The following is a 12,611-nucleotide window of genomic DNA, read 5'->3' as shown; positions in this document are numbered from 1 at the left end:
AACTTTATTCAATCTGTTTATGAAATGTCCTCTTTCTGATTTCAAAAGAAAACAGCTTTCTTATGTTCTGAACATTACTGAAAGAAATGTAGGCCTAGTTATGAAACCAGTCTCATTCATTACCCTTGGTCTGAAGGAAAGATTTCAATGCTTCAGGTTTTCCTCTTCAGTAATGACAACACGGTGAAACATCAATGTCAAAGCTCATATTCCTTGTTAATGCGCCTCTGCACTGTAATTCTATCAGAGAATGTGCTTTGATGAGCATGGGCATGACAGGGAATGTTTCCACCACCGCCTACTCTCACTCCATTAGCTGCCATTCTCCAGGCTCTAATATGGCCTGGTAATCTGCTTTGCTCTGCTTGCACATTAATACAGAGTGCAGTTGTTAGAGAGATTCAGGGCCCTTGGCAACATAATCAGGCCTGGAGCCAACTCATCTGTATGGAGACAATAGGGAGAGATAGGACTGTTTGGATGACAGACCCACGAAAAAACAACGTACTTGACAAGATGTGAACATTTGGAGCAGCAGTGAACCTTTGGTTATTCATGTGTTATAGTTCCAAGACATTGTTGATCAGGACATGTCCTTCATGCACCACATGAGACAGAATCCAATAAGAAACTGATCAAAGTTGAATCTGAAGTCTAACGCTGTCCTGTCCTTGTGAACTTCATAAAGTAACCTCTCCTCCCCCGTCTCCCAGGACTACATCCACAGGCTCATCTGTGTGACAGAGAGGGAGAGGTTTGAGGTTCCTATCTGGGCGATTGGGGCACGGGCCATCCTAGACTTCCCTGACCACCTGCACTTCTCTCTGTGCCCTGTGAAGTGCTCCTCACAGAAGACCCTGCTGGTGCGCAACATTGGCAACTGTGAGGCCAAGTTTCAGCTAAGCACACACAGGTGAGAGATGATCTATGATAGGAGTCTGTTCTAGCCTCTAGTCTGTTCTAGCCCAAGTACTCCATGCTAAACCAACCATTTCTACCTGTCCATGCCTTTGTTCTGTCAAGCCCTTTTTCAGTGGAGCCCCCTCTTGGAACTATTGGTGTTGGAGAGAGCATGCAGGTGACAGTTGACTTTCTACCCAAGACTGCAGGAGACCACAGCCAGGATCTGTTGCTTCACTACCATACAGGTGCAAGACCATTACTATAAAGCAGCTACACTGCACAGGTCTGGCTAGACAAGATTCAGTATACTTGGAGCTTTATAGTCACCATTATACAGATGTTACACATGCATTTATACTCTAAATCTACATCCAAAATTCCCCCCACAAAGTACAAACCATATACAATATACCCTCAGTGTACAAAACATTAGGAACACCTTCCTAATATTGAGTTGCACCCTCCCCTTTTGCCCTCAGAACAGCCTGAATTAGTTGGGAAATGGACTCTACAAGGTGGCGAAAGCATTCCACAGGGATGCTGGCCCATATTGACTCCAATGCTTCCCACAGTTGTGTCAAGATGGCTGGATGTCTTTTGGGTGGTGGACATTTCTTGATAAACACGGGATTCTGTTGAGCATGAAAAACCCATCAGCATTGTGCGGTGTAGCTGCGCCTGGCACCTACTACCATACCCTGTTCAAAGGCACAAATCTTTTGTCTTGCCCATTCACCCTCTGAATGGGACACATACACAATCAATGTCTCAATTGTCTCAAGGCTTCAAAATCCTTCTTTAACCTGTCTCGTCCCCTTCATTTACACCGATTGAAGTGGATTTAACAAGTGACATAAATAAGGGATCGTAGCTTTCACCTGGATTCACCTAGTCAGTCTATGTCATGGAAAGAGCAGGTGTTCTTAATGTTTTGTACACTCAATGTACACGTCTCCCCAGAGTCCCCACCGATAGACCCACTCACTTTGCATTACGCTAGCACACAAGTACTTGCTCTACACCAGTAAGGTACTTCATAGAAACAGATGCATACACACTCACATTATATACATTTTTTGCATAAGATATTCAACTACATCAAATGGAGTGGAACTAAAAGGATGAATCTGTTTACCATACATTCACTGTGAACACAATAATAAAATATCCCCATCGTAATGACCCTGCAGCAGGAATGGTAAAACAGTGTTAATCATTTCAGGGGCATTTATTCACAGTCTTTAATCTCTGCTCTTTCACACAGGTTGCACCTAGCGTATAGGGAAAACACCCTAATTAGCATATATCCTATTAACAGATGTATGAGTGTGGATGGCTGAGTGTGCTGGTATTATCTGTTGCCTATTGCTATAGTGTGGTCAGCCCAGTTAGAATGGACAGCCCCTGGACAGCCCCTGGAGACACGTCTGTCTTGTTTTGTTTGATTATACCAGCTAATGGTTTGAGATATTGATAGAACTCCATTGGAAACCCCAATATGTTGTCTTTTCCAGCTGGAATGTAAGCGGATGTTGAATTATTTTTGGCTCAATTCAAGATCTTAAACTGTCCCACGTTTGTGATTGTGATGATGGGTAGTGCTGGCAAAGGGACCTTATAGGATTCCAAGGTGATTGCAGTGTTAAAGATTGATAAAAGTGTTTTTATGCTGTGGTGAAATCCAGATTTGATGGAGGATTTAGAGTAGTCCCCCTTTATCACTTAATTATTTTGACAAGCCTTTGGTAGAATTGAAAGTTGATAAAAGGTGAATTTGCAATGTGATGGAGAACTATATCTGTGTGAGATACAGTAAACCAATTAAGAGCCAGAGGAGTACTTGAGTGTGTGTGTGTGCATGTTTATGTGTGTGCTTGTGCGTGTGTGTGCGTGCGTGCGAGTGCATCCCTGCGTGCATTCGTGTTTGTGCGCGTGTAAACGCATGTGTGTGTGTGTTTGGCTCAGGTGGTGCTTGGTGGTCTGCTGTCTCACTGCATACACACTCAGGTCTAGTGAAGGGCAGCAGTATTAACATTTTATAATGTGCTCTACTCTAAAAAGACCACTGCAGGCCCATCAGGGTTGTATCATTTTTAATTCAGCACCTTTCCCCGTCTCCTTCTCATGTATGCTTCAGATGAAGCTGCTCTGGAGGCTACCCTCTGGAACCAGTGAACGCAGCAAATCATGAGTATCTTGTCAAGTAGTACTGTACATTTTTGACCCATGAACATGTCATTTCAAACATGGTCCAATTTTTGCAGGGGTGGTTAAGCAGTGATTCTACTGTACATACAGTGTCCATCTATTCTAATCAATCCATCTATTGATTTATTAATATGCCCTTTAGCAGCCTTCATCTAGGACACATTTACATATTGTATATTTTATTGGATAGTAGCCGAAGCGTGACAAATTAGGCTCCTTTGCTCAAGGGTGTGACTGCTAATACTGAGATTCAATATGACAACTATATAGCTATATATGAATCCAGCTCCCCAGTCACTGCTATGTAATTTCCTAAAATTAACACAATAATGCAAACAGATGTCAGGTTTCTTTCATTGCTCCTGCCTGGATACTCGGCTTCTACTTGACAGGAGACAAGAAGTGGTACGTACTCTCGCTCGTTCTTGATGTGCTAGATCAGGGGTCCCCAATTACATTCAGCCGTGGGCCGGTTTTTCCTTGAGTGGATGGGAGGGAGCGAGGGCGGAACATAGTTATATATATTTTATACACTGCAAATTGACTGCAAACAGATATAGTATTTGTCAAAAACAGAATAATTTCAAACCTTGATTACACTGGGATACGATCACATATGCCTCTCTATTTATGCATGGGAATACTTGGGAACAGATTTCCTAAATTAAACTAAAATACAGTTTTATTACATTTTTTTACTTGAGGGGCCAAATAAAATCACCCGTGGGCCAATTTGGCTGCCTATTGGGGAACAATGTTCACAAAGAAAAAACCCTCAAAGTCAATTCTGGTGAGAAATGCTATCAGTGGGTTTAAGACAGGCTTCCTTTGCTACTGAAATTAATGAATTAGTAATAGTCTTTTAGCTGCTCTCGTATTTAGGAGCAAATAGTTCCTTGGTGAGTTTACCCTAGACTCTGCCTCTGCCTTGACTATCTGCAGTCTTTTAGGAAATCGCAGGCGCACACACACACGTCTATTTTAGTATTGTCACGGTCGTTGTAAGGAGTGGACCAAAATGCAGCGGGTATATTTATCATCTTCTTTTTTATTGAAGGAAAAAACACTTAAACAAAACAAACGACAAAAACAGTCCCGTAAGATGCACAGACTATACAGGAAACAACCACCCACAAAACACAAGTGAAACAAACCCCAACTAAATATGGCCTCCAATTAGAGACAACGACAACCAGCTCCCTCTAATTGGAGGTCCTACCAAAATCCCAACATAGAAATAGAAAAACTAGATAAACACATAGAAATAGAAAATGTAGAACATAAACCAAAAAACCCGAACCACACAAAACAAACACCCCCTGCCACGCCCTGACCAAACTACAATAACAAATAACCCCTTTTACTGATCAGGACGTGACAAGTATCCTTAATGCCTTACCCTAAACCTAACCACTAACCATAATTCTAACCCTAATCCTAATTGTATCCCTAACCATAAACCTAACTAACCCCTTAGCTCTGCTCACCCTCTCCTCATCAGCAGCACTCCAGCAGAATCTTCAGAATTTTTTCAAGAGCTGTTCACTGAGGACTCAAGTCTCCTGTCAAATGCAGCATGGGCAATCAAAGGGAGAACTTTCAACATTACTATCGGCTGAGGTTAAAATGTCCTCTGCGTAGCCTGGAAACTGATGGCCGTGCAGAATTAATCTCTTGAGGAAATTAGATGATGGAAGCATGATATTGGCTCGACCAGTGGGAGAGAGAGGCACATTTTTCTTGCCCATCAACCGTTGTCATAGCATCGGGATCTCAGCGATAATTATGGTCCCTCCATTTTCCCCTATTTTCTATTCTTTCTTTTTTGTAGGACACATCTTACAGCCTTATTGCACATGACAGGCTTGTCGTCATTAATATGTCCTGGTTTTAAGTGTATATTTGCTTTGGTGATGCTACTAATCATCTACGGTTCCTCCTGAGACAACATTAGGTTCTTTAACTGGGCAGCAACTACCTTAGCGAGCATGCTCACCCACCATGCGTTGTCCTTTGGTCCCAAAAGAGTGCCGTTCACCGAGATATCACAGTCACACCACTGTAATAGGTCTACTTGGGTGTTCCACAAGAGTGGATAAAAGAAAAAGTGGATAGATTTATGAGGTTGTGACATTGATATTCATGTCTTAAAGTAAAAGCTTATTTCCCTGGATTTTGTACTTCATCTTACTTTGATGAAGACTTATTTACTTTGACTTTATTTGCAACACCCATTTAAGAGACATACTGTCAAGCCAATCCTTTATAGTAAGGTCTTTGAATTTATTTTGTTATAATGTGATTATTGTACAGTACTGTATAGCCTAATCCACATCCCTAATAAAGGATATATGGTTACAGGAGGCCTATATAATGGTTTAAGTGCATGTATCTTTCTTTGACTAATCTTTTGAAGAGGTAGAGTACAGTATGCATACTTATTTGATAGAGACCGACTGTTTTCCAGCATTGGATTTAGGCCTACTGTTGTACCAGGCTAGCCTGGGTACCAGTCTTTTTAGCTAACATTACATTCCTTGCCACTCCTGTCATTTGCCAAAGAGACTGCAGGGTGGTGACCAAGAACACAATGGTCACTCTGACAGAGCTCCAGAGTTCCTCTGTGGAGATGGGAGAACCTTCCAGAAGGACAACCATCTCAGCAGCACTCCACCAATCAGGCCTTTATGGTAGAGTGGCCAGACGGTGTCACGGTTGTCGTCGGGAAAGGAGGACCAAAACGCAGCAGGGATGTGGATGCTCATCTTGATATTTATTTATAAAATAAAGTGAACACCAAAATAATAAACACGGAAAAACGCACGAACAACCAAACAGTCTTGTAAGGCTCACACACGCAAAACAAGAGACAATCTCCCACAAACACTAAACCAAACACATACCCATATATAGGACTCTCAATCAGAGGCAACGAGAAAGCACCTGCCTCCAATTGAGAGTCCAACCCCCATTAACCTAAACATAGAAATACAACTAACTAGACTAAACATAGAAATACATTAACAAGGAACAGTGCCCAAAAACCCCGGAATACCTAAATCAAATACACTTCTACAAAAAACACCACCCCGAACCACATAAAACAAATACCCTCTGCCACGTCCTGACCAAACTACAATAACAAATAACCCTTATACTGGTCAGGACGTGACAGTACCCCCCCCCCCCCCCTAAAGGTGCAGACCCCGGATGCACCTCATAAATAAATAAAACCCAAAACAACAACAACAAAAAAATCCCCCTAAACTAAAGGGAGAAAAGGGAGGGTGGCTGCCGTCACCGACAGCACTTGTGCTACACCCCCCCCTCCCCAACCCACCTATACAGGTGGTGGTTCAGGCTCCGGCCTACTGTCCTCCAGAATGCAGACAGACTTAATCCGTTTCGGGCCGTAGGCAGACTCCCCTCGTTCCGGATCGTAGGCAGACCTCTTCCATTCCACACTGTCGGCAGACTCATTTGAAACACAGTTACTTATATTTAGTTCTGGATCATTAATAGACTTACTCAGTTCCGGGTTGCTGCTAGACTCCTTCGGTTCCGGGTCACAGGCAGACCCCCTCGGTTCCACACTGTGACAGTGTGGGCCTGAGAGAAAAGAAAGTTTAAAAAAAATGAAAAATGTTATTTGTGTGTATGTGCTGGGCTTCATGGATTGTTTATTTGTATGTGTTGGGCTTTAGCTGAGATTATTCTTTAAGGAGTCAAGCATATTTGTCCTGGCCTCAATTGTTCCTTGACTAGCATTCATTCTTGCTGTCTATAATTCAAACCTTTTAACTTCTAATAGTAACTGTATCTACTGGCAAATTGGGAGAGAGTGGGGCGATTGCCCTCTAAGGGCCAACATATTTTTTTGCAGCAGTTCTGCCTGCCAGCAGTAATCATTTCTGATTGATTGAGAGATTTAAGAAGCTATCATCGTTAATTAACATAGTAGATGCAACGCATTGAATATTTACATTCGAACTTCGTAATGAATTTTGTATCTTTGTCCCGGAAGCATTTAACTGCAGGGCACTTCCACATCATATGAAGGAATGTGCCCATCTGATTTAGGAGACAGAGTGAACAGTTGGGAGTTTGGGACAATTTCATCCTAAACCTTTCCTTGGTTTTACAGTCTGTGAACAAAACAAAGTTGATGCTTCGGATTACGGGATGCCAAGGTTATATTTTTCCATATTTTGTTCCAGTTAAAGGGTTGTTCAGATTCACTTAGCTCTGTGGCCCATACTTTTTTAATGGCTAGCTCAGAATATGAGCTTTCCAAAAGTTGTTTATATACAATAGAGATCAGTCCTTTTGGGAGTCCAGATCATTTATTTATAAATCCCAACATTGGATGGTTTGGTAGTTGTGTTTCCCAAGGGAATCCATATGCCAGCATAGCTGACCTAAGTTGTAAATATAGCAAAAAGAAGTTTCCTGTTAATGTGTATGTGTCTTTCAAATCTCAGAATGTTCTCAAACCATTACTGTCCATGATATCGGCAAGGGTAAGGATTCCAAATTTGGACCATTGGGGGGATGGAAATGGCTGCCCTCCAGAACGCAAGGCATGCCATTTTGATTTTCAGTTACATTGTTTTTCAATTTTGCGCTACATAAAAATTGTGTGTGCAATAATAGGACCAAAGCGTAGTTTACATTGTTTAAGGGATATATTGTATCAGTGTAGACCACCTCTTCCAGGGGAATAAGATATACCGTTTTTCTCTCTATACTCAGCCAGAGAGTGGAAGAATCATGTCTAAAGCAAATTAGGATGGGACAAAATGCTAGTTCCTGGAAATACAACTTAAAGTTTGGTACGGATAGTCCCTCTACGGCTCTCCCTCATTGTAAGTTTGTTAATTTTATCCAGTGTCACGCCCTGACCAGGTGAACTCTGCTATTTTGGTCAGGGTGTGGCATTTCTATGGTTTATTTTCTATGTTTTGGTTATAGCCTTTCTTTGTGTTTTATTTCTATGTTGGGCTCGGGGGTGATTTCCCAATCAGACAGCTGTCGCTTGTGAAGTCTGATTGGGAATCACATTTAAGTTCCTTTTCCCCCACGATGTTTGTGGGTTGTTGTCTCTTTGTTTTGAGCACGTAACGTATCGACAGTTTTCTTGATTTTGTGTACATGTTTAATTCCAGTGTGTTCAATAAACATGTGTTCGCTCCCAGCTGCGTTTTGGTCCGCTTCTTCGTCACCAGGCGACGATCGTTACAGAATTACCCACCAAAAACGGACCAAGCAGCAGAGGAAGAAGAGGCACCAGGAGAAGGACTCATGGACTTTGGAGAAGATGGAGAGGATCGTTCAGGATTCCTGGAGATGGGAGGAATTACTGGACGAAGGTGAACCATGGGCTCAAGCTGGGGAGTATCGCCGCCCGCAGTGGGAGATCGAGGCGGCGAGAGCTGAGAGGCGCTGGTACGAGGCAAGGGAGCTCAACGGACACGGGAGGCAGCCCCACAATTTTTTTGGGGGGGGGCACACGGGGAGATTGGCAGAGTCAGGTGGTAGACCTAAGCCAACTCCCCGTGCTTACCGGAAGCAGCGTGGTACTGGTAAGACACCGTGTTATGCTGTGGAGCGCACGGTGTCCCCAGTGCGCGTTCAAAGCCCGGTGCGCTACATACCAGCCCCCCGCAAGTGCCATGCGAGTGCAGGCATCGAGCCAGGGCGGATGGTGCCAGCTCAGCGAGTCTGGTCTCCAGTGCGCCTCCTCGGTCCAGGTTATCCTGCGCCGGCGTTGCGCACTGTGTCTCCAGAGCGCTGGGAGGGTCCAGTTCGCCCAATGCCTGCTCTCCGCCTGTGCCGGGCCAAAGTGGGCATTCAGCCTGGAGTGTGGGTAAAGAGTGTCCGTACCAGAACTCCAGTGCTCCCCCACAGCCCGGTTTATCCTGTGCCTCCTCCTCGGACCAGGCCTCCAGTGGGTCTCCCCATCCTGGTCCATCCTGTGCCACCTCCCAGGACTAGGCCTCCAGTGGGTCTCCCCATCCTGGTCCGTCCTGTGCCACCTCCCAGGACTAGGCCTCCAGTGGGTCTCACCTGTCCAGAGCAGTCAGAGCTGCCCGCCAGTCAACAGTCGCCAGAGCTTCCCGCCAGTCAACAGTCGCCAGAGCTTCCCGCCAGTCAACAGTCGCCAGAGCTTCCCGCCAGTCAACAGTCGCCAGAGCTTCCCGCCAGTCAACAGTCGTCAGAGCTTCCCGCCAGTCAACAGTCGCCAGAGAGGTCAGACTGCGCTGAACTGCCGGAGTGGCCAGACTGCGCTGAACTGCCGGAGTGGCCAGACTGCGCTGAACTGCCGGAGTGGCCAGACTGCACTGAACTGCCGGAGTGGCCAGACTGCGCTGAACTGCTGGAGTGGCCAGACTGCGCTGAACTGCCAGAGTGGCCAGACTGTCCTGAACTGCCAGAGTGGCCAGGGACGCCCGCCAGCCCGGTGAGTCCTGTGCCTACGCCTAGGGCCAGGCCTTTGTCATGTCTCCCCAGCCTGGTGAATCCTGGGTCAGTGCCGTCGGAGCAGCCAGGGTCGCCCGCCAGCCGGGCGCAACCATCGCCGCCCGCCAGCCGGGCGCAGCCAGGGTCGCCCGCCAGCCGGGCGCAACCATCGCCGGCCGCCAGCCGGGCGCAACAAGGGTCGCCCGCCAGCCGGGCGCAACCATCGCCGCCCGCCAGCCGGGCGCAGCCAGCGTCGCCCACCAGACCTTCGGCGCGGCCAGGTGCGCCACCTAAGAGGGCGACGTCAAGGGTGGAGCAGAGGCCACGTCCCGCACCTGAGCAGCCGCCGTAAGAAGGCCCACCCGGACCCTCCCCTTCAGAGTCAGGTTTTGCGGCCGGAGTCCGCACCTTTGGGGGGGGTACTGTAACGCCCTGGCCATAGAGGGGTTTTTTGTTCTTTATTTTGGTTAGGCCAGGGTGTTACATTGGGTGGGCGTTCTATGTTCCTTTTTCTATGTTTTTGTATTTCTTTGTTTTGGGCCGTGTGTGTGGCTCCCAATCAGGCACAGCTGAAGCTCGTTGCTGCTGATTGGGAGTCACACATAAGGAGCATGTTTTTCCTTTGGGTTTGTGGGTAATTGTTTCTGTTTGAGTATTTTCCTAACAGGACTGTTTGCTGTCGTTTTGTTCATTTTGTAGTGTTCTCTTGTTTATTTGAATTAAAATTCTAATGATGAGCACATCCTCTGCTGCACCTTGGTTCCCTCTTACAGACAGCCGTTACAGAACAACCCACCGAACCAGGACCAAGCAGCGGGAGGAAAAGGAGCGCGAGAGATGGGCTCGCGAGGGAAAGGAGTTCTGGACCTGGGAGGAGATCATGTCGGGGAAAGGACCCTGGCGGACGGATTCCCAGGTCGAGGAGGAAAAGCCAGCCGGTAGACGGAGTCGCAGGCGGCGGTCGAGGAGGCCCGGAAAACAGCCCCAAGAATTTTTTTGGGGGGGGCTAATGGGGTGGTCCGGAAGGGCAGAGGAAGAGCCCAGACCACTGCTCTCGTGGGGGATGACGGCGGAGGAAGAGAAGGAGATGAGGCGTTTGATTGAGGACCTGCAGAGGGAAGATCTGGAGGAGGAGCCATGGTATGCGGAGTTGCGCGCTGTGTCGCCAGTGCGCCCGCACAGCCCGGTGCGTCCGGTGGACATGCCCAGCACATGCCGTGCTAGGATGGGCATCCAGCCAGGACGAGTGGCTAAACCGGCTCCACGCTTCAGGTCACCAGTGCGTGTTCACAGTCCTGTCTGGCCCGTTCCTGTTCCCCGCACCAAGCCCACGGTGCGTGTCCCCAGTCCTGTCCGGCCCGTCCCTGCTCCCCGCACCAAGCCATGGGAAGCGGAGTTGCGCGCTGTGTCGCCAGTGCGCCCGCACAGCCCGGTGCGTCCGGTGGACATGCCCAGCACATGCCGTGCTAGGATGGGCATCCAGCCAGGACGAGTGGCTAAACCGGCTCCACGCTTCAGGTCACCAGTACGTGTTCACAGTCCTGTCTGGCCCGTCCCTGCTCCCCGCACCAGGTTAGTGGTGCGTGTCCCCAGTCCTGTCCGGCCCGTCCCTGCTCCCCGCACCAGGTTAGTGGTGCGTGTCCCCAGTCCTGTCCGGCCCGTCCCGGCTCCCCGCACCAGGTTAGTGGTGCGTGTCCCCAGTCTTGTCCGGCCCATTCCTGCTCTCCGCACCAATCCAGTGGTGCGTGTCCCCAGTCCAGTCCGGCCCGTCCCTGCTCCCCGCACCAGGTTGGTGGTGCGTGTCCCCGGTCCTGTCCGGCCCGTCCCTGTTCCCCGCACCAGGCCCACGGCGCGTGTCCACAGTCCGGCACGGCCTGTGTCCGGTCCACCGGTGACCAGTCATGTTCCGGTCGGCGGCTCCGCTCCGGAGCCTGAGCATGCCGCTCCACCGTGGTCCAGTCCGGGCCAGAGGGGTAGGGCTAGGGTGGAGGCAGGGGGAGAAACACGCCCGGGGCCAGAGCCTCCACCGAGGGTGAGGCGCCCACCCGGGTCCCCCCCAATAGACTTTAGGTTGGTGCGCCGGGAGTACGCACCGTTGGAGGGGGGGTACTGTCACCCCCTGACCAGGTGAACTCTGCTATTTTGGTCAGGGTGTGGCATTTCTATGGTTTATTTTCTATGTTTTGGTTATAGCCTTTCTTTGTGTTTTATTTCTATGTTGGGCTCGGGGGTGATTTCCCAATCAGACAGCTGTCGCTTGTGAAGTCTGATTGGGAATCACATTTAAGTTCCTTTTCCCCCACGATGTTTGTGGGTTGTTGTCTCTTTGTTTTGAGCACGTAACGTATCGACAGTTTTCTTGATTTTGTGTACATGTTTAATTCCAGTGTGTTCAATAAACATGTGTTCGCTCCCAGCGTTTTGGTCCGCTTCTTCGTCACCAGGCGACGATCGTTACATCCAGAGTCACTTACCTTGCCATATATACTGCTCAAAAAAATAAAGGGAACACTTAAACAACACATCCTAGATCTGAATGAAAGAAATAATCTTATTAAATACTTTTTTCTTTACATAGTTGAATGTGCTGACAACAAAATCACACAAAGATAATCAATGGAAATCCAATTTATCAACCCATGGAGGTCTGGATTTGGAGTCACACTCAAAATTAAAGTGGAAAACCACACTACAGGCTGATCCAACTTTGATGTAATGTCCTTTAAACAACTCAAAATGAGGCTCAGTAGTGTGTGTGGCCTCCACGTGCCTGTATGACCTCCCTACAATGCCTGGGCATGCTCCTGATGAGGTGGCGGATGGTCTCCTGAGGGATCTCCTCCCAGACCTGGACTAAAGCATCCGCCAACTCCTGGACAGTCTGTGGTGCAACGTGGCGTTGGTGGATGGAGCGAGACATGATGTCCCAGATGTGCTCAATTGGATTCAGGTCTGGGGAACGGGTGGGCCAGTCCATAGCATCAATGCCTTCCTCTTGCAGGAACTGCTGACACACTCCAGCCACATGAGGTCTAGCATTG

At 47.8% G+C, this 12,611-nt stretch overlaps 1 protein-coding gene across 3 annotated transcripts in view; it reads left to right on the top strand.

Annotated features, from left to right (window-relative positions):
- Positions 1-12,611, top strand: part of hydin (HYDIN axonemal central pair apparatus protein) — an 85,349-nt gene that overhangs the window by 15,386 nt on the left and 57,352 nt on the right. For all 3 annotated transcript variants that reach the window (XM_029696349.1, XM_029696348.1, XM_029696351.1), the window contains exons 6-7: positions 714-913; positions 1,024-1,148. In XM_029696349.1, coding sequence (XP_029552209.1) covers positions 714-913; positions 1,024-1,148 — 325 coding nt within the window. The remainder of the gene's footprint in view (positions 1-713; positions 914-1,023; positions 1,149-12,611) is intronic.

The sequence above is a fragment of the Salmo trutta genome, chromosome 17 (genome assembly GCF_901001165.1).
Source record: "Salmo trutta chromosome 17, fSalTru1.1, whole genome shotgun sequence".
Classification (NCBI taxonomy): Eukaryota; Metazoa; Chordata; class Actinopteri; order Salmoniformes; family Salmonidae; genus Salmo; species Salmo trutta.
Note: the sequence above shows the minus strand (reverse complement) of the source record. Positions and strands in the feature narration are given on the sequence as shown.